Source organism: Ciconia boyciana, chromosome 7 (genome assembly GCF_034638445.1).
Source record: "Ciconia boyciana chromosome 7, ASM3463844v1, whole genome shotgun sequence".
NCBI classification, from domain to species: Eukaryota; Metazoa; Chordata; class Aves; order Ciconiiformes; family Ciconiidae; genus Ciconia; species Ciconia boyciana.
This window is the reverse complement of record NC_132940.1, coordinates 47,427,819-47,450,545: the sequence shown is the minus strand read 5'-3', so window position 1 is coordinate 47,450,545 and position 22,727 is coordinate 47,427,819. Positions and strand designations below refer to the sequence as shown.

The window sequence follows — 22,727 nt, the reverse complement described above, 5'->3', positions numbered from 1 at the left end:
ACATCAGTAACAATGAACTTTTATTAATATACACTGCATTTATATTAGGAAGATTTTGCCATACATCTGATGCACCCATCCTGGGAAAAATGGCCTTGCATATAGATTTTTATTCTAGTGTATGTAGCCCTTCATCCATTATGATCTTGTTTTTTCTGCACCTTGTCTTTTAATGTCTTGAGAAACTGTAGCCATTTCATGGGAGTGGGTCTGTGCTACCAAGTATTAACATACCACGCCCTCTCATGAAGACATTATTTATTTAGGTATTTCCTGAAGGTAAAACAAATAACTCATTGACATCAAAAGCTTATCCTTACCTTGCATCCATGTCATGACTGTTCAAAAAGCCAGGCTCTGCACATGTGGGCCTGATTTACCAAGCCCACTGGACTCTCCACATGAGAGACATATGCATGCATAGGTGATCTCATGCATGTTCACAGCAGGTTCAAGATATCTGGTATGTGATTTTTTTTTTTCTCATTTGTTTTAGGCCTCCTTTCAGACTGAAAGTCCAAGAACCATAATCCCATTCCTGAAAACATACCTTCCTTCCTGCCACACCTTCCCCATAACCTGCTGTATCGACATCATTTGTGAGCTTTTTTTGTAGAAGACTGTCTATTTTTTTTTGTGCTTGTCTGGTGCCGGATATGAGTCTTGTTTCTTGTCCCTTAGATAACAGTGTAGTAAAGATAGTAGCAATAATCTTTCGGTTTAAAGAGGCACCTTGTCTGAATTTATTGTCATGGTATAAAATCTGTTAAAAGATCACTTTTTGCATTGAACTCAACCTTGTGAGTTCAGAGCTGTTTAATGGCTGAAGGACAGTTGTGTTTTTCATGGATGTTTCACATTTTTTACGCGGAACTAAAGAGATGGACAGCTGTACTATGCAACGTGCTTAAATACTTGGTGGTCATGTGCCATTACCACTTCGCAAACACCTTTGACTGCTGAAAGTCTTGCTCCCTGTACCTCCAATTTTGCATTTTCACCATAGCCAGGAGCTACCACCGGCACAACTCTGCCAAAAAGGTGTAGCCAGGGGAATAAATGCACACTACCCTGCTTCAGGCAAGTTCCGCTGGGTTAGTTCAAACAGCTGACAAAGGCAGGCTTGCACTAACCAGCACACTTTGTCTCAGGCAGATTAGGAAAACAGCAGCACAATTCCAATTTATGGAGCTACGGGAAGAGCCCTGATTTCTGGGAATGCCCATTCCAGATGCCTGGCATCTTTAGCCTGCAGAGTCAGGTCTGGAAGAGGATGTTTACTAGCAGCCTCTAAAATAATGACTGTTTTCTGAGGCTACAGTCACGTGGTCATTGTAGAAATGGCTTTGTGGCACTTGAAGACGTCCATTCGCACCCGTAAACTGGAAATTACCCTCTTCCTGGTACAGCTCAGATGTTAGAATAAATCATCTGCGCACCCCTCATGTTTCAGTGCAAAGGTAGCAGGTTAGTAAGTGCTGGTAGGAGTCATGTGAGTTTACCCACCTGACTTTCCACTGGAATTTAAACACTGATTTTTTTATACAGTATTCTCCACTATGCGATAGAGCTGACTGTACAGCTGCTGTGGAGCGACGACAAACATCTGGATGTCAGTCACATCTTAAACTGGCACAGCTGCTTCTTCAGTAAATACCTGACCCGAGACTGAAGATTAGTCCCTTTGCTGCCCAAGGCTTTCTATGGCAGTGTAAAGCACCTGGAAAGTATGCAAACTACAGCTGGCTAGAGACTTCTCCTGTGCAGAAGTAACTTTTGAAACAATGCATATATTTTAGGAAGACAAAATTCCCACGTGGGAAACCTAGAGTTTTTACCTGAATGTGAAAAGGCCACAAAAGTACAGGCATTTTAAGTATGCAAGGCGACCAATTCTCTGTTACTTAGCTAACAGGAAACATCAAAATAGCTGAGGCATGAAAGTCAGTAACAGCCACAAATAAAGTAATCTCTGGTGAGTGGAACCATGAAAACTTTGAAATGTGTTTCTCCCTCAACTTTAAAAGCAACTTCTTCCAGTCCCAAAGAAACTGAATTGGTACTAAGAAGCTAGATCTCATAAGAATAAAAATTTGTCAACCTTCTCAGAGCACATATTCTCCACCAGCATTGTGTATGCCACAGCAAAGCGGCGGGTGAATGCTACCAAATAGCTATGTTACCCACCCCCATGTGTATATGGTGCCAAGAGCTGCTGATGGTATTACTACTGAAGTGAGTGCCTCCGTAAATCCAGAGCTTCTGTTTTGGAAGAAAGTGGCGTTATCTAGTCCTGACAAAACTTGACCCATTTGGACTCTAACTTGGTATTTAGCAAGTTACTGAGCTTCATTTGACAGGTTGAATAATGAAGGATCTGTCACATCTGTAGGTAAATAGTTTTAAGGAATAATTACCTTTGGCGTTGCATTGTTTTTGATCTTGCTTCACTTTCCAACCATCTTGTCGAGCTGTCTTTTCCTGCTTGATTTAAATGGCAGTACTCTCAGAAACCACTTTCCCACGTGGGTGCTTTATACACCAAGATCAGGTCACCCCTAACCTTTTGGTAGGTGTTTGTGTAGTATGATGGTACTGGCGTAACCTTTTAACTTTCAGTTGGGTTTGTGCACAATATTTTCTTCCGTGGTTTGTAACAGAACCTTTTTTTTTTTTTTCTGAAAATTTGCCTTGAGTGTTTTGAAGCATCTGGCTCTTTCAGGCCATCTTCTGACACACTATGTACACACTTGTTCACCTCTAAGAGCAGATTGTTGTGATGAGGTAGGAAAAATTTCTGAACCTGAACCATTTGTCTAACCGCACCATTGCAGCTTTCACTGTTGGTTGCAACTGCTGTAGCATGATTTTTTTTTGTAATGTGAGCATTGCACAAAAGATTTGCTCTGACCAAATCTCCTGTCACACTGCTGAAAGCCTGTAAAAACTCTCCACTTGACAGTGAGGCAGTGGTCTCTCAGATAGAAAATGGGGCTGTAACATAAGTCTGCCTTTTCTCAATGTGATAGCATCCCCTGTTCTAACAGTCGCAGCGTAGTGAGCACACAGGCATTTATACAGTTACATTGTACTGCTGTAGTCCTTGTTTGACAGAGACCAAGGCAGGGTGTGAAAGAAGCCGATGGTACAGTAGTTACAGCAATTGCTGCCATAAGAGAAGCTGCAGTGCTGATGAATTACAGGCCATCAGTTTGCCAATGTATTTTGCAGTCATATTGTGCAAGATGACTGTCAAAGGCATGCATTAGAGATGTGGGTTTGCACTTGAACTGAGACTTCACTTAGGGACTTCATTATTATTCCACGTATTATTCCAACAATCTTGAAGTGGGTCAGGTACTGAAAGGGAAGCCAGTGCTGGTTGGACGGCATTAATTTTGGTTATTATGTGCATTGTCTGGTTAGACCTGTTTTTAAAATGTGCCACTACATGATGTGCTCATTACAGCAACCTCATCATCTCTCCTGCCAGTCCTCTGCACACTGCCTGTAAACAGTCCACTCCGAGTCCGCCGGCGCTAGGGGCAGATCTTGTGCAACACGTTGGTGGTGGAGTCTGCTGTTGGGTTGGCTGATGGGATGGAAAGTGATACACAGAGCTCTAAGGGGGAGCATGGGTTAAGCTGTGCACATTAGCAAGGGTTTTGTTTTGACCTGCTAAGTCAGGTCACTAACAGAGAAAATAAGGTTGAGATAGTACCTCAACATCTCTTTTTCTTCCTGCCTGCAAGAATATTTGGAAGTACTTTAGTCTGTTTTAATTTTGAAACTGTTGACTTGTTTAGACTGTCATATTTTAGCATTTACTCTATTTGTGGTGGCATTTAAATGCAACAGAAATTAAATTTAAACACAGCCCAGCCAAATGTTCTAAGCAACGAGTTTCCATGAGGGAATAAGCAAATAACTTTATGCTGCCTGTTTTCCGTCTTGCCTTGCCCCTCCACAGCCTTTCACTGCACCCCCAAGCCTCTCAGCCACCCCCACTGCCTCCACCACATAAAAAAACCCCAAACCCAAACAAACAATAAAACCCAACTGTCTTCCTTTTTTACAAAAAAAAGATAGTATTTACATTATTTCTGTAGAAGGAAGAAAGGAGAGCAAAAACCCCTCCAAAATTACAGATCTACCTGATATGTTGGTAGCTTTGTTATGTTGAGTTACACCTCTCCCTAAAGTCTGCTGAAGCAGTGATGGAGGAAGATAAAAACAAGCTTTTTCTTTATCCAGGACATGCAGGAAAGAACAGAAAAAGTCCCAAATTGGATAGAAACAATGTGAAACAGTGTGCCTTGAAATTGTTCTGTTTCTTTGAAGAGAAATGTAATAGTGCCCTGGTAAATAATGTTTCTGAATATTTATCATGGTTTTACAGGACCCTATTGTCCCTGTACCTATTGTAATCTATGAACCTTGTACACAAATCAGTCAGTTATTGTTTTAATGTGCAGGGGAGGGATTAAGGCACTAAAAGTATACATTTATCTGGTTGTCCTGAGTTTTGTTGTTCTTTCAGTGATTTGGAGTAAGATTCTGCTTTTGGCAGAACTACTTTTGGCAGAATCCTCGATACGATCTATTAAAAAACACCCTGTGGTTCATTCATTGGATGCTTGTTTTGCTGGTGCATATCTCTGTGCTGTTACAAAAAAATACTTTTTTTCTCAGGTTGTAGAAATTGTGACAAAAAGAATTATTTTTTTACTGTATCTCCCAAAATAGTAACACGGGAAAGCGAGAGAACTGTCTTATACACATGGTTACTGTGTCACATATCATTCATGCAAATCTGAAAGCAACCATCACATGCAAAGTGATGCAGGCACTTACCGAAAAAAAAGGCAAAAAAAAAAAAAACAAGCCCCCCCCCCCGATTCTGGGCTTTAAAGGGAGAGAACTCACTGTTTTTCCCACCACAATATGCAAATGCTATTTTGTTTCCTTTTTTCTGCAGTAGGACCTTACAGTGAGGTCAAGTCCTGAAATGCTTACCTATGTGTTTGCAGTCAAGCATTTAGGTGCTCTGCGGACCAGAATGCCGTCATTCTGTTTCCTGCTGTGACAGAAATACTTTTTTTTCATTATGCTTGTGTATTTCAATTGTCAGCTATCACTGATGGTTGCGGGGGTGAAGGAATATGTAAGGAAGACCTGAAAATATATATGTATTATTCCTTGGAAGTGATGGTTACTTTCAAAAAAAAATCTTGGTTCCTGGCTTTGGTGGAGCACAATCAAGCCTCACCAAGGAAAAAGTCACCATTTGAAATAAAGAAATCATATTCTCACATGTATATAGAGAATATTTTTCTGTAAGTTAAACAAGAGCCATGTTCTGCTTTTAAAGGCCTGATTATAAAAATATAAATTTAGTTTGATTCTAATGTCATGTACTCTTCACATTCTTCTAAAATTTCTGCCACCCTCCACATGATTAAGATAAGTGCTAAATCAGATTATAAAAGCAGTGTTTAAATACTTAAAGATTTGTTGCCACCTTCAAGATACACAAGTCAAAGAAAAGGGTCATCCTTCCTGTGCTGACAGAAAAATGGTGACATGTCATTCAGGTGGAAATATTCTGTATGGATTAGCAGGCACCTGAGCAACTTCCACTATTATTTAGTGATAGCATCAATATCTAAAATCAGAGAACTGATAGGACCTCAGAAAAAAAACAGTAAATGACTGCTTTGGATAACGCTGAGCTCCTCTCTGCACAGTGTAAGTTATTTTGGGGGCCTTCATACCTCTGCATGTTGTTGTGGTTGTGTGTGAGATGTGTTTAAGGTTGCTACAATGCACAGATGTGAACTTTCCAACAAGGGCAACCATTCTTCTGCACAAGAACCGTTATTTCACTGCCGGACTAACAGAAGATACATAAGATATGTATGTGAGACAGCTGAGATGACCCAGTTAAGCAATAGGGCGGCTAACTCTTCCTATGCTAATCCATCCTTCTCCACCCTCCTGTCTTCCTTCTGGCTTTGACCCACCCAGAATTAACATTATAAGCACTTAACGAACCTCTAAATTAGTTCTTTGTGTAAGCTCAAAGGCTACAATTTTTAGTGAAACTTCATTTTGTATATTATATGTGGAAATTGAAAATTTGCACTAAAAAAAATAGTAATTGTCTCTACCTTGGACAGTCACAGAACAGACCTCAGACATGAAGGGAGGAGCTATGGGTGACTTTCTATATAGTAGATATCCCCACCGGGTCATAAATCTGCACAAAAAGAAGGCTCAGACTGCAAATTTGGCTTTTAGCAATAAAGTTAGAACTAGCAATGCACTTATGCTAGTGTGTTGTAGCTATAAGCTCACAGCGTAAAATAAAGCTACTTGACATGAGAATTGAGATCACTTGGTAGGAGAGTAATTTTATTTTTTGTTGAGCATTTTGTGCTGGACTGAACAGCAACTCAGAGTGAGTCAGCACTTTTTGGACTTTTAGATAAAAATGTGCATTAGTAGCAACTTAGATGAAGAGAAGGCAAGAAGCTGGTGGTCCAGGGCTGCCATAAGCATAAGGCCAGTATCAGAGAAAGCACAAAAGCAGTAATTAGAGAATTTAATTCAGAGCAATCTGCAGTAATGGATACAGTAAAAGTTGTTCTTTTTCTTCTTTCTTGAAAGAAGAAATGCCACTTCCTCAAAAACAGTTTGTGGGGAAAGTTTTGGGTTCTGAAAACAGCGCTATATTTGTTGAAAAGTAGTCTTGTAACATTTTCAAAATGAAAACTGTTTCAGTACAAATTTACTTTTTACTTTAGATTTGCAAACTTTTTACAAGAGTCAAAACTAAACCTTTTCACATGACTTAATCTTAGCTGTCACAGAATGGGAAAAAAACCCCATATTAACATAAGAGGTTGTCCTCATTTGGCAAAGGAAGTACTTAGGAGGAGAAATAAGATTGAAATTATATTGAAACAATGTGGAAGCCATATTCGTCACATTAACAAATGGCAATCTTTCCCTTCTCATCTCATCTTTGTTTCATCTGCATTTTGACTATACTGTAATTTTGAAAAGGACTGATTTGTATTGCATAGTCATGTTGCAATCATTGTTTATTGTGTTGCTGTTATATAACATCTTCTCCAGGCGTATATACTTAATTCTCATCAGATTAAAAAATGTGTCGTATATGAACATGCATAGTCCCAATGGGAAGTGGTTGTAACAAACTCAAAGAGACAAAAATGGTGAAATTACTCTTAGAGAAGGTAAACTAGCTCAGAGAAGGTATGTTGCTTCTGTGGCCTGAGGGCACGTGCTGCACAGAGGCACCTGTAGGAAAACAGTAATGATAGAGCTAAGAGGAGCTGGATGCAAAACATACATCACAATATGCCCTGGTATTCCGAGTCCAGTTTAAGAGTCACCTAAAAGAAATGATCTTCCTGGCTATGCCATAGACTTCCTCTGGGGGATCTTGAGCAAGGCATGTTTTGACACAGATTTCAATTTCATCCACTAACTTTTCAGTTAGTTCCCTGGCGACTGGGACCTAGATTTTTTCTGGCTGACCAGCCTAACTTTCACAGGTACTATGCTGCTACTAACTTAGAGAATCTGACATTTTCAAAACATTCTTCCTTTTTACAGCAACTACGCTTTCCTGTATGACCTGTATTTAACTGTGGGCTCATATAAGCATTGCCTCAGGTAGCACCCTCATTTCTCAGGCATGCATTGTGACGAAAACACAAAACATAAATAAATAAAAACGCCTTGCATCATGCCATTCTGTGAGCCTCCGCGGAGGGATACGCCTACCGGTGACATGATTCAGAGGGGCAGAATTGACAGCCGGAAGACTTCAAAGGGTAAGGAATAGCAAAGGGAACAAACTGCCTTTCCTTTTTATCTGTGCATAGCAAGGTTATTAACAGGTAGCCAAAACACGGGGTAGGTGCTGTCCATGTGGGGACAGGGCTAGGGCAATGCCCCGTTTTCCACAGGCCGGTGGGGCTGCAGCAGCGCTCAAGCCTCGCTCAACGCTGCGAGGGCCACTCACGCTTCCCCGTATGGGTGCCAAAACCTGCACTTTAACCCTAATGAAACATCTGCGACAAGCCCAAGAAGTGGGATATCGACGGGGCAGGAAACTCTGCCAAAAAAAACCCAAATAAAGCCAGCGGTGCCCCGCACAACGCTCCCTGCGGGCAGCACCGCCGCCCACCCCGGCCCCGCCGCCCCTGACTGAACGTGCCGCCCGCCTGGCTTAGTCCCGCCCCGCCCCCCGCGGCGTCGCTCTCCGCCAATCAGCGGCGCCCTATTCTCCCGCGCGCCTTCCCCGCCCTCCCCTCTCCGCCCTCCGCGACGGTGACAGCTCGGAGCCAACCGGCCCCGCCCGCCGGGGAGGGGCCGACCGGCCGTCTCGCGAGAGCGGCTGAAGCCTCGCGAGGGCGGAGAGGCGCTCCCCACCCCCCTCAGGCGGCGCTCCGCCCCGCGGCCCTCCCGCCGCCGCCGCCCCCGCCCGCCGCCGCGGCCGGATCTGTCTCTCGCTGGCTGCTGGCTGGGCGGTGGGAAGGGAAGGGAAGGGAGAGGAAGGGGGGGGGCGCTCGGCCCTGCGCACTGAGCGATGTTTGTCCGCCATCGCGGCGGAGGAGGAGGGTGAAGGAAGCGCCGCCGCCGGAGCGAGGGGCCTGCTCCGTCGCCTCGCCCCTCGCCGCCGCCTCCCCCGCCGCTCCCGCCCTCGGCCCGGCTCGGCTCGGCCCGGCCCTCCCGCCCTCCGTGCAGCCCCGGGGGCCGCAGCCCGGCGCGAAGGTCGCCAGCGGCCTCCCCCGCCCGGCCCCCGGCCCCGCTCCCGGGGTCTGCCGTCCCGCCGCGCGTCCCCCGGCGCCCCTCTGGACGGGAGGCGCCGCCGCCGCCGGGCCCGAAGATGTCGAACCTGAGCAAGGGGACGGGCAGCCGGAAGGACACCAAGATGCGGATCCGAGCCTTCCCTGTGAGTACCGGGCCTAGGCTGGGCTGAGCGGCCGCGCCAGGCCTCGGCCTCCGCCTGCCCGCAGGCCCCGCGGCCTCGCCGCCCTGTCAGCCGCGCCGTGTGCCCGGGGCCGCGGGGCGGCGAGCCGGGCCGGCCCCGGGCAGAGGCGGCCTCGGAGGGGGCCGCGGGTGCGAGTGGCGTGGGGTGAGCTGTCAGCCGGCCGGCGGCCTCGGGCACCCCCCGTGCGAGTTGCGGGCAGGGGGGGGGAACGTGCGGGAGCTGCATCTCGGGGGAGCAGTGCTACCCGCCGCACGGCGAGTGGGAGGTGGAGGAACTGGTCCCCGCGATTATCGTCTCCCTCATCAGTCAAGCAAATCAATTATGAAAATCCACGTACGGCATTGGGGGGGGGGGGGCTGGTTTCTTTGTTTTCAAGGAAAAGGCCTCAAAGAAGGAGTCGAAGGCTGTACGCCTACATCAACAAAATTCGTTAACCCCGGAAGGGGGGAGGGGGGTATTTATTTATGTCTTCTGGAGAGTTTCCTCTTGGCGAATTTGTTTCACTCTCCACTCCGTAAAAGAGGCTATAAGTTGTATGATTATAAGATTTAGGTGGCATAATGCCAGCTGTTCAGATGTTGCTATAAACATCTAGGCATAGGTAACTTTCATGCATGTTCAGCAGAGCCATGAGCATGCCATCCCTTTGAGTTACAGAGGGGAATGAGCCAGATTATGAATTTATACTGCCATAAAGCTTGCTGTGTTTTGACAGTTGGTTCAATTAAAGCTTACAACAGAATAACAACTACAGTACTATTAATGGCGTTGAGGAACAAGAGAAATAGAAAAGCTTCAGTCTGCCAGAGGATTGCCAGGAAGTGTGTATGTGTTCATCAGTGTACACGTTAAAAAGAAGATACTTAGTTGAGTCACTAGCTTTTAAGGTTTAGTGTTAACTTTTTGATGCTACATCTGATCCCAGTAGGCAGTAGTGTAGAACTAATGCGCCTTGTCTTTATAGAGAAACTGGACATACCTGTTTATCTTATTTCACTGGCAAGAAATATATCAATACATTTGCTTCATCAAAACTCTTGCTGATGAAATTAGAGAATTCTTTATATTCTCAGCAGCTGGCTTAATCATAGCAATCAGATTTATACTGTTTTCCTCTTACTCTTTCCTCTAATTTTAATCATTGACAGTTGCGCTTAGTGGTAAAAGTCAAAAGAAAAAAATGGGCTATGAAATTAAGAATTTTAGCTGATGAGAGGTTTTTTTTATCTCCAAATTGCATTTATTTCTTTAAACAGCCTTCATCAAGAATGTGAGTGTTGTTAGGATGTGTTGGGTTATAGGAATAAAGAAAAAGACTTACTGCAACATGGCCAGGGCTTTACTAACAAGTAGTAGAAAAACCTGTATAAAAATAAACCATGACAAAAACAATATGTATGTTTTATAACAAACTACACTAACAATATAGCAGTCTCTTTTAATTTGATAAACAGATTCATGTATTCCAACCATGAATATGTAGATACGGGTCAGCCAACAAAGGCAGACTTAACAATGTGATAAACTTGAGTTTTTATTTTACTTTTTTCACCACTTTTGTAAATGAGCATCTGAAATTAGTTTGGGGGGTGAAGAATGCTCGTGCAGAGCCCTGCTCTTACAGAAAGTTAAACATTGTCATCATTTTTTTTTCTTCTGAAACTGTTTTTGCTAGCATTGTCTTTCTTTTCAGTTGCTTAAAGAATGTCTAGGTTACAAGTTTTTTAAAAAATTATCTTCTCCCTAAAATAATTCAATAAGTAAATAGGCATCAAGGCCTACAGATCTTAAATGTTTGGTGACATCTGTTGACTGCAATTTTTCAGGTGTTGCCTTCAATAGATTTTCTTTTCTAAGACATTTTGTTGACAATCCTGTTGATAAAGTGTTTATAGAAAAGAAGAATATACTTGGTTGAGAGATTTGGAGGGGTTTCTCTTTCGTAATTGTAGAAAGGATTAACCGTAGTTCATGTAAAAATCTTAACATGAATTTTGTGGAGGCCTAAGTGGTTGTATAGATTTGGTCCTGCAAATAGTACCAGTGACTGCAGTGGGATTATTCATGTCAATGAGGTTGCATTTGTGTGTGGGATAGAGTCTATATTTAGAAAGTGTACTATTTGTACTTCAGCTACTGATCTTCACTCTTTTATCTCAAATTTGGTGGTTCTGCTCTTCAGTTCTGAATTAAGAGTGCTTCCAGAGGTGACTTTGTAGGCTGCTTCAATTTGTCGTTTTATTGATCATCTTTCCTCAGCAGCTCTACCTGTTTTAGATTAGTTCGCTTCTTGCATGGAGGTAGCTATTTACTATTATATTAAACTAGAAGTAGCCAAATTGGAGAGGTAAGGTTCCTGGAACATAGCAGTGTTATGGTAACTCCCTCTGTGTAGGTTCTGTCTCTTTAATATTTTCTGTTTTTCATAATGTTTTTTATTTCTGTTATTGTTGTATTTTACAGTAGCTAAAGGAAAGGAAAAATAGTAATTTGCAAAATACTACTACTCCAAAGTTTTCTTTTTCTACCTTACTAGGAATTAAGTAGAAATTGACCAAAACATTTGAAAACCACCAATATTGTACCTAGAGATCTTAATGTTTTGGAATTAGTTTTATTCTAGATTCCTTTATTTCTTGTAATTGGTGGCAGATTATCTGTCATCCCAAGTGTCCATTAATATTTGCTAGCTCCTGGTCTGTGCTCTGATGTGCTTTTTCTTACCTCAAGGGCAATGACTTTGGGTACAAGGTGTACTGCTTTGCTGAAGTGGGTTGTAGAGTAAGCAAAAGTAGTTGAAGACAATAGTTTTCCATACATTTAACCAATTTTTCTGTTCACAATAGAAAAAATGCATTTCTTTTCTTTTAAAAACTTAACTTGTTAAAAAGAAGTTTCTTGTGTTCTCTTGTTGGGCTTTACTTAAAGGCAGTGATAATCTTTGCATCAGAAGTAGTCTAGATGAGGATTTATTCTTTTTTGGGACCTCAGACTTCGGCATTTTTTTAAATCTAGAAAGAATAATAGAAATAAATTTTAGTGAAAGTTTACTGTATATTCAGTAGAGCAAACTGATGAGGTTAAGCTTGTGCAGTTAAGTAACCTTATGTACCACTGTAGAAGACATCTATTGTGCCACTTTTAATAACCACTTATGGTACTTTTAACACCTTCATAATATTTAGCTGTTCTATATTTGTATAAGGTCTATTCAGATGGCATTCAGAGCAGCGTTAGAGTTAAAGCGAGAGATGAAATAGTGGAAGAGGGCTTTTGAGTGAGTGTAGGTTCTTTTTTCTTAAGCAATCTTTAAACTTTCTTGTTTCAAATTCATACACACTGCAAGAAATACAAATATGTTGTGGTTGGACACTAAAAATAACAATTTCTGAAATGTCAAGTAATTGTCAGTGATGTAAGTTGGATATAGTTTGTGAGTTGCTAGTTTGTTTTTTTTAATTACTTGGAGTGCAGTAGTATTTTTGCTGGATACACTGTATGTGCATTATGCAAAAATGCAGGTTTGATACTCCCACAAAACATGAATTAATTGCACCTGTTTTGGAGAAGTGTTGGGGATTGTTTTCTTACTTTCCCTTGTTTAGTTTAAAAGTACTCTCAGGATTTCAAATTGGCTCTCATTGCTTAACTGTCAGTGAGCCTGTTACTGCTGGCTAAAGGAATACTTTAAAAGCTCTCAAAAAAATCTTGCAGCAAATCTAATTTTGAGATGATCTGTGTTGATCTGTGAAAAGTGGTGCCAGAGAATGCTAGATTTGCACTTAAAACTTTTGGAGAGATGTGATGTCTATAATAGAGATCTAGCATGTATAAATTATGTTTCCTGGAAGTGTTTTTGAGCTTTTGCTGTGACTGTTTAGCTAGTGGAAAATAGTAGCCTTAAATGTGTTTTGATGGAAAAGTTGTACAAAATAAAAAATGCGCATTTCTTACAGAAATATTATGTGAGAATTTGGAAAGCATTTTGGGAATTCATTTTCAAAATTTATACAAGTAATGTTAAGGTGTGTTGAATGAACTTGTTTGCAAGAACTCATCCTTCTCCCAGTGCAATATGTCAGCTGTCACCATAAAATTGGTTGGACAGATTTTTCTGAAAACCAGCATGACCCGATGTAGGTTATTGGGTTTGATCTTTATAGTTGGGGGTTGGGGTTTTTTTGAGTGCTTTTAATCATTTTGATTTCCTGCAGAGCTGTCTTTCCTCTCTAGCGCAAGGCTACAAAATAGTGTTTTGCCACTTCTCAGAACTGTTCTGGTAGATTAGTATTATATGGTTACATTATGTTCTGGAAAGCATTTAGAGAGATCCTACACATGCACTTGCGATAGAATGAGTCTTTCAAGTGTGTATGTGCGTGTGTGTGTATATATATATATATATATATAAGCTTCACTGATTAATTTTATTTGAAATACTTGTGCCCAAGAAAATTCTCATTTCATCTTGTGCAAAAAGGCAGACAGCCTTTTGTTTCTTTCAACCCTGTTTATCAATTGATGTTACTTCTTCCTCAAAGTTCTGTAATCTTAGAAGTAAATGGCTTCAACTCTTCCATGAGAAAGTATTAAGGCTCATATTTTCATTGCCACTGCTCCTTTCTCCTCAGATCTAACAGCCGCTTGTTTTAGGCTTTGTGTAGGCAGAAGGCATTTTTTTTTTTTCTCAGGGAGTGCTGATTGCTTCTGTGGTTTGTTTTGAATCTTGGGGAATTGATGATGCAAGTTGAGATGAGGTTTATTAAATTTATGCTTCAACCTATAATATGTAGATCTATCAATTCAAGAAGTTGATGTGAATTTTGTGTCTTGAGCATCATACAGCAGATAGACCACGGGAAACACGTTGAACTGTGGTTAAATTTTTAAGTGTTCAGATTATATAAGCAATATGTGTATTTCTGCTTTGGCTTACAACCCTTAGAGCATGCGTGCTGTGTTGGTGGGTGCATGGAGAGGCATGGAGGATGGGATGAGGAGAGAATTGGAGGATGGTTTACTCCAGGCTTTTTCAGCTCTGATGAAAATAATGTAAACCCACTGCTGCAAGACAATCTAGTTAACACTAATGTTTTACGTGGTTGGCTTTGTGAATCTTGATTGCTCTATATTCTTAAACATATTTATAAGAGCATGTTGACTATTAACCCATATAGTGTATACAATAGTAATAAATTCATGTTCACAACTAAAATTTTAGTAGGCTTAAAACCTAGAAATAAAACAGATCAAAAACCTGAAACACTGTTTATCTTATTCAAAGGAAAAAGGTGTTGTTTTGGTGTAAATTACAGAAAAATACAGAAATACTTGCTGTTTACTGGACAGTTAATCTTATGAAGGCTTTCCAGTTTTCACAGATTTTTTTTTTTAATGAAATGCTATGAGCAGACTGAATGCCCTAATACTACATTTAGAATTTTTAAGACATTATAACACTAATTCCAGCATAGACTTTGACTAGTTGTAGGTGTGGTTTTGTTTGTTTGTTTTTTTAACACACTGTACATAGTATCTTTTAGTTGTGGTCTAACCTAATCTCATTAGAATTCCTGAGTTCTGTAGATGTTCAGGGTTCAGTTCCAAATTTTCTTGGTTTTCCTTGTTAGTTGGGTCTTAAGTTCTGAGCAATCATCCTTTCAATTGGTCTGAGTTTTGAGTAAGTGCCTCTGCATGGTATTGGAAGGCGTACTGCTGTTTATGGATCTTGCCCCTATTTGAAATTTGCTTGATTTTCATGCAAGAGTATAAAGTAACACCACTAGCATTCTGTTAAGATTTTTATACTGGCTAATTCAATCTGAGTTTTTTCAAGTGGCTTGGTAGGTTTCTCCACCCCCTCATTCTTGTGTTGTATAGTAGTGTGTTATTAAACAAGAATTACTATTTTTTCCTGGTAGTGGTAGGTAAAAGGGCTTTGAGAGTTGCTATAAAATTGATCAAGAGTTTTTGGTATTCTACATGAAGAGTTATAAGAATAGTAAGTAACGTAAAAATAGAAGTCCTGTCCCTGTGTCCTCCCCCCCCCCCCCCAAAAAAAAAAAAAAGTTACAATGTTTCAAAATGTTTCTTTTTTTAATCTCTCCTGGGCAGGTGTACATGGCATAAGTGGCAACATTTCTCAGAATTTCAAATATGTGTTCTGAAGTCTTTGGCTTTGATCTGTGGGACAGGTAGTCTTAGTGCAGGTGCTTTTAAATTTTCATCACCATGAGACTGATCTGCAGTGTCTGATAATCTCGCTGTATGTGGTGAAAACATTTTGTGATAGACTGGGACAGATTTTCTTAAGGTGGTTCGATTGAGTCCATTCATAAAATGCACAGTGATTCTGTTACAGTCCAAAATAGGTTCTTGACCTTGTGCGTATGATCACTGGGTGTTATCTTTGGTTTCTAGTAGTTATACATGTGGAAAAACAACTCTTAAGTAGTGAGCTCGCATTTCTCATTCTGAGCCAGTTTTTGTGGAAAGAAAGAGTAGGAAATACTGTAGTAGAAAACCATAGCATAGCCCAGCATACTTTTTATCATATGATTATGTTATTTTTCTGAAGTTCAGTTAAAGCCAGTAGAATTGTTAAATCACTAATGGTTCTTCTGTGAAAGTGAGTACTGGTATATCAGCAGAAGGAACTACTGTTAGATGACTTAATAAAACAACTTCCATATCAACATTTTTAACATATGCATTTTAGGGAAGGAATAAAGTACATTTAATACCCGAGTACAGCAAGGAGGACAAAACTGTAATAAACATTTACATTTGGATGGTGCTTGCTGTGGAGTTGCCTAGATTCTTTAATTAGTTGTGCATAAAATTAGTGTTTGAGGGCTGAAATGGTCTTGCTTGTAGTTTAAATAAGGTATAATAGTATGCAAAATATATGCAGATAACTTGCTTTATTTGTTTATGCTTATGGATGAGGTGCATTTGTGGAAATGCCAATTTTTGGTTTAATACTAATGAGAATAAACATAAATGAAGACAATAATTTAAATTATACATGTGAGTGATATAAAATTGGACTACTTCATATCACCAAAAATTCATAACATACACTGCATGTAGTACAAGAAATGAGAGTACAGGCTGTGCATGTCTGTTTCTGACATTTTGTATGTGAAGAATCTTTATTGAAATAAATACTTTATTTTTACTTTCACACTATTGTTTTTAAAGTGTTGGTAGCGTCTGAGTGGACCTATTTTTTTATATTATACACATGGATATAATTTCCATGTGTAGCTCTGGATTTGTTTTTCCATTGCACTTGTTTCAGTGTTAGCCTTGCTCTTCCAGGCACTGCTGATTTGTGCATCCAATCATGGTGTATTCACTATATGGTGCAAAAATCCCCCAGAGAAAGGTTATTGTCAGCATGCAGCAGTATTGATTATTTGTAAATGTATAAGTGATTTTTTAAGTGTATCTTCCTTCCCCTCCCTGAAGTAAGCTGAGGAAAAAAAAAAATCCTCTGTTGGCCTCTGTCTGCTATAAAATTTTATCTTTTATTTACTGTAAAAGTTTGCAAATTGTTATGCTGTTATTATGGAGGAGGAGATGTGATCAAGCCCCAAAAGCCTCTAAAGGACCTTCATGCCCCTCAAATCGTTCATTGTGTTCTTTGTTTTGAAATGGCTTCAGGAAGTGTGTCTACAGTCTGTATAATTTGGTGTGTATTTCACAGATTTCCTCTTTAAATAGTGTTGATTTTTGAACAATTGTAAAATATTGAACTACTTGTAGGTTAATTGAAAAAAAACAGAAATAATTCTTGTGGGGTTTGCATTGAAGTTGAGTGGGCAAGGAATGGGCCATTTGTGTTCAGGGAAGCTTTCTGAATCCAGGTCATCGAGGCTGGGAAGTTAATGAACTAATGGATTTTTTCACTTGGAGAGTTGATACCCCTGAGGAGACTCGGTGCCTTCCGCAGAACGTACAGATGTACAGCACGGCATTGCTCTTTCCCCTGCCAGTTCTTAACTGGGATTGAGGCATGAAGCATCTCCGTTATGCTTTAAAGTCATTATAATGTTAATATTATACAAGGCATCAATATAAAAGATTTGCCAAAAAACCCTATGAATTTGCCTCTTATTAAATTAATGCTATTTATTTCTACTTTGTAGTGTTGCAGAGTGATGGTCTTAAAACTAATAGAAGTATGATCACATACTGAATCAAAGTTTTAAACCGTTTTGACTTAGGTTAAAAAATAAATGTTTCTGTTGTTTTAGAGTTAGGATTGATATTAGTAACAGGCCAGGGGTGTAATAGTGCTGCTTCTGTGGACAGTGACCCGTCATCCATTATGGGAGTTTTAAGACAACCTACTGCACGTTACCTGGAATGTTGCAGTCCCGCCATCTGGGTTTTAAAAGGGGATGAAGAGAGTCAGGGACCTAAATCCCATTGAAATTTGAGGGTTCCAGCAATTTTTAATCTTTGCTTGTAAATCTTGTTAGGTTATAGGTAAATAAACAACTTTCCTTTCTGCTCTTAAGTCTTTAATAGATTGGAATAATTCCAGTGGAAGAGGAATGAGCCACCTTCCTTCTACTACAGTGTAAGAGCCTGCACATGGCCAACTATCCCAAGTAAGCTGCTTTGAGGAAATTTGCAGTCGAACTTACTTTGTGGTAGTTTGCTCATAGTCACATAGTCTTCAGATTTTGAAAAGCATGTCCTTGGCTGTTCTAAGATTTTTATTGCTGTGGAATGCTAAATGACTTGAATGAAATTTTTAGGATCTCGCCCTTGTTTGTAAATGGAGAAAGGCACGCTCAGTAGTTTATAAAATTTTGTGTCACTGTGTCCACTGTCTGTCATGTCACCTTTGACAAGAACCTGTTTGACAGCTACGGACACACAGCTGAGCTCTTGAAGTGCAGAACTACCTCTCTCTCCCCGTGCCTTCTAGACCTCCAGGATCCTGCGGATAGACGAGAGGGGTGATTCACTCCCTGAAATTCAGCTCTTGTTCATTCAATTTCTGCTGTTCTAATTAGGTTCAAATATTTTCTTTTAACACCAACTTTGTTTGGGATAGAAACCTTAAAGCTATTGTATTTCTTTCAGGAACATATTTCCTGCTGTTACACAAGCCTTTCAGAATTTTTTTTTCCATAACTAATTTCAGGAAACTTGTTTTAGGATTGTTCCTTCTGAAGAGAGTCAAGAGGACTCTGAACTTCTCATTAGTCTTCAAAATACTGATAATTCTCTTTTATTCTTTTGGGCAGGAGGGAGGAAGTAGGCAGATTTTTTTGTCAAAGCTTTGTATTTATTCCTCGGTTTCATTCAGAATGGAATTTTTTTGAGTTAAGCAGTCCTGACCTGATACACTTTTTTTTTTCAATACAAGTTTTGAAATAAGCCAAAAACTTATTTCATGTCAAAAATGCTTCTGTTACCTTGCAAAGTTAAACGTGAAAGATCAGACTTTTTGAAGTATAAACTTAGATCTAGACTTCAGCTCTAACAGTTTCCAAATTAGTAAGAGAAGTTTCAGAAGTATAGATAGTTCTTCCTTACTGTTGTTAGGTTGAAGTGTTCTTAGGAAATAAGTAGTTTCATTATAGGTGTTTTATAATCCTCCTCCGTTTTCAGGCACTGTAGTAATGAGTGCTGTAGAAATGTCAATGAATGTTTTTAAAAGAACCTGGGTTAATAATACAGGCGATGTCACTATTTTGGCTGTATAAGCACTTCCATTCTATAGCAGTGACAACTATCTTCTGAACTAGAACTTCCTATATTTAGCCTCGTACCAATTCAGTTCTTCTAGAAGCTTGAACAAAACCAGTTAATTGTATTTAAAAGATAACAACTTTTTTTAAAAACAAGTTTCATAACCTGATGGCAGGTGGGCAGAAGTTTGCACCATGGCAGGGGGAGACTTACTCATTTACAGATAACGCCTTTCGGTATTTGAAAAGGCATTTATATTTGTCTGTGGGTGCTGGGAGGAAAAAAAAGGTAACTTAAAAACTTGGATTTCTGTATTTTTATTTAAATACTATTCTGCTATCCTCTTTGGGCAAAGCATGTGATTCTAGGATAAAGTCCCTAGTGTAATTAGTAGCATCTTTGAAAGTTTATGTTAAAAAGAAGTTTTGGTCTGTTTTCTTTGTTTTTCCCCAGTATCCAACCCTGCTGGAGGACAACATCCTTCAGTCCTTGCTGACTAAAGCATATGTGTATTTCAAGGGGTTTGGGTCTTGTAGAAAATAAATACTAAGACAGATGAGTGTCTAAGAGACAGAGTTAAGCTTTGTATAAGTGATCTTAGCTACAGTATTTACTGAATTTGATTATCCTTTGTTGTTACTTAACTTACTGGCGTAGTTTTTATACAGAACCTTAAGGACTGGTCTGTGTCAATCCATGTATACCAATAAGTGAATGAAAAATGAGGCGGGTGAGCTATCATTCATTTTTCGTTGCCCCACTCAGACAAGTAATACTCTGCTTTTATCTGTATTAATGAGAGGTCTGTGTTTATCTGTATTAATGAGAATGACTGTTTGAAGGTGCATTTTTTTAAGTTGAGCATCATAAGTTGCAAATCGAACCCATAAGTTGATTTTTAGACAGTATAACATAGTTTGTGGACTACCCTTAATGGAGCTGCAGGAGAGGAAAAAGCTAGATAAGTCTTGTCCATGGACTTAAATGTGTTGTGTAAGAGTCTGCATCTCTAAATAGAAAAATTGAAAGAATTAGGAAATCAGGAAGTCACAATGGTATTAGAGGGCGGTGAATACACATGGACCTTGTTTTGAATGAAAGAGGTGCTGTTGCATACTATGCTATTTACCACTGACTAAATATGTTGTCTTTTACAGTTGGGATATACTGTGAAACTTTTATGAAAGACTGTTGACCTTAGTCTTTGTGTATATGATGCATTCTTACAGTTGCTCATTAGTAGTTACAAATGCTTAGTATGAGTTAGTGTTGGGAAAGTGTGCGAAGGTCTGTAAATGGAAAGATGTCTATGTTCACAGAATCAGCACTGTGTAACTTTATGTTTCAGTTTATATTTAGTTGTCTGCCTCTCCAGATTGTCTCCATTGTTTTTGCATTTTTTGAAGAGATGAAACAAAATTTTAGATTATCTTTTGCCTTGTGTTTATTCAATAACTGATGGCTGCTCAAATTTACATAGTTCATAGTCACAGTTAAGATGAAACAGGTGTTTGGGAGGAGTTGTTTTTCTCATTTTTTGCCCTTTCCTCCAGGATATTATGTTCCACAGATTTGCAAGACTGAAGTTGAGGAGGGGCATTTGGGAAAAAGGAAGAAATTGTATTAAATAAAAGTTGAAATCTAGAATAACTGAGGTATCTTGGTAGTTCGATTAGTTTCATTCTTCTGAATCAGTTCCTAAAATATGAAAGAGAAATGAGTCTCTGATTTTTCTTTAAATTTGCTCAATCTCCTAAACGTGTCAAAACTATTGCTGCAGTGTGACATTTTCTATTAAAGACTTGTTTTAAACTTTTCATATAGAGTGTTAAATTGCTATTGTGTGGTGAAGCTCCTGTCAGGTCTACCTGTAATGCAGAAAAATATTACCTTTTGAGAGGAGGAGCAAATCTTTCTTTCTTGGGCTTTAGGTTTACTAGAAAAGGAAGTTCTTGGAGGATATTAGTTTGCTGTAAGGCTTATCAAAACCTACCAACCAAACCCCTTCCTCTTCAAGCCCCCACCCCAAAGCAGCACTTATTTTGTGATGAGACCAGCAGTGCTCTGAGACAATGCCTTGGAGGTAGACCAAATCTGTCAATCACTACACAGGAGGTATGACTCCATCTTTTACAGAACAATCACTTTTTAATCTGCTTACCTCTTCTGCTCCGTGCTGGCAGAATAGCTTTCCATTGCTACAGAACCCATTTAAGCAAAGTGGAGAAGGAAAGGGTTTTGCTTAAAATCCTATAGTTTTTGGGTGTTTCAATTGACAAAGAGGATTCCCTTTTTTGACTTAATTGTGCATTCTGCTTGCTTCTGCTGAATAAAGCCTGACAGAGCTGGGAGGGACAGGTGGATATTGTGATTCCTGCATTTCGGCTGCTGACTGAGTATTGTCATGGAGCCCTGCCTATTCTACAGAGGCTTGAGCCTTTTTTGGGGCCAGACTGGAGTTGATTTTTTCTCTTGGCCTTTATGGGATTACTCTCAGCACTGGTTACTCAACTAATCTTCTGAGCCGGGACTGGAGCATGGTGCAGGCCATTAATATTCCTTGCAGGAGGAATCTGGAGAAGTTTAGTGTAGAGATCGCCCACCCAAACAAGGTTAAGGCTTGAATGTCAAGGGATGAGTGAAGAACAAAAAAGAGATATTAAAAATGGTGTCAATATTTAATGTTGTAAATGATAACTGGCAGATGCCATAAGCAAACTATAGGCATAGATTCCCCACCACCACACACACCCTCTTGAGGGAGCGTAATAGTGTAGTAGGCATTTCCTGTCACTCCTAGGAGATGTGGATAATACTGGATCATCATCTCCAGTTGTTGTTATAGGTCACCTAGGAGCAAAAGCCTAGTTATTAGGACCTGTTTTGGTAGCACATTGCTATGACTTCCCTGTGACTCTTTCAGCAGATGGCCAAAGTGGAGTAGTAGCCCAGATGCAGGAGAACAGCGGTAGGTCAGGGTGCCCCTTACTTTCTTCGTGCTCCTTCTCTTAGCTTCCAGTAATGGTTTTTTTTCGGTGTGTAACAGTCAACCTATTCAGATAACACTATTGAGGAATTTTGTGCCTGGTGTTTTTGGTGGTTCAGAAATAGTTGGTTTTATTTGTGCGTGTGTGTTACGGAGTTGCTCACTTTCTGACATACTGATGTTTCCTAGGCAATGAGGTGTAGCCAATGTATCCTTTTCCAGATATGCTCATCGCTATGCTATGATGAAGACTTCAAAATTCAGAGAAGTGTGAATATTGAGCTCTCCGTTTGTCATTAATAGGAGTACATTTTATCTGCTCCATAGTTGAAGAATATGTAGTTCCATATCTTAGTATGCCATTTTTTGGAGTTATTCTTGGAGCAAACACTAGACAGTATATCTCTGTCATTGTAAATTCTTGTCTTTTAAATTAACAATATTGGAAGGGCTTATAAAAATTCAAGTAGTGATTAGGTTCTGTGGCAGGAAATGTGTGGCTCTTGCCCTTTTCTGGATAACCTCAGCCAAGCTTCACCCAGAATGAAGGATCCAGGCTAAGGATGCAGAGTTATTGTGCAACAGGCTATTTAATACCATCTTGATGAATGCCCTGTCTTGAAAGGGAAGTGAAGACTGTTAGTTTTCACAGCCTCCCTGGCCTCTTGGACTGTGGGTCAGGTCCCCTGTGGTGGCAGTTTTAGATAGCAGCAGTCAGTCCCTGCTCACTTTGTCTGCTGAGGGATAGGAAATGGGGGAGTGAGAACAGGCTGCAATTACTAGGTGCAAATGTTTACTCCTGGAGCTGCTAACTAACTTTAATTGTTGGTATCCACTCACTTCCTTCAAGGTAGAGAGCATAAACACTTGCATTCTGTAATTTCAGTCGGTTCTCACTCCAGTGCTCTGGGGTATTAGACCTAAAGGATGTCATGGAAAGGAATGAGGCAGATGATGGTTGTGGTTTTTGAAAATTTTGAGAAACATTGCTCTGCAGCA

At 40.1% G+C, this 22,727-nt stretch overlaps 1 protein-coding gene across 1 annotated transcript in view; it reads left to right on the top strand.

Moving 5' to 3' along the window:
* Positions 1–8,507: 8,507 nt before the first annotated feature.
* Positions 8,508–22,727, top strand: part of CUL3 (cullin 3) — a 57,473-nt gene continuing 43,253 nt past the window's right edge. The window contains exon 1 of the mRNA XM_072867619.1: positions 8,508–8,989. Within this exon, the coding sequence (XP_072723720.1) occupies positions 8,924–8,989 (66 nt within the window). The 5' untranslated portion in view covers positions 8,508–8,923. The remainder of the gene's footprint in view (positions 8,990–22,727) is intronic.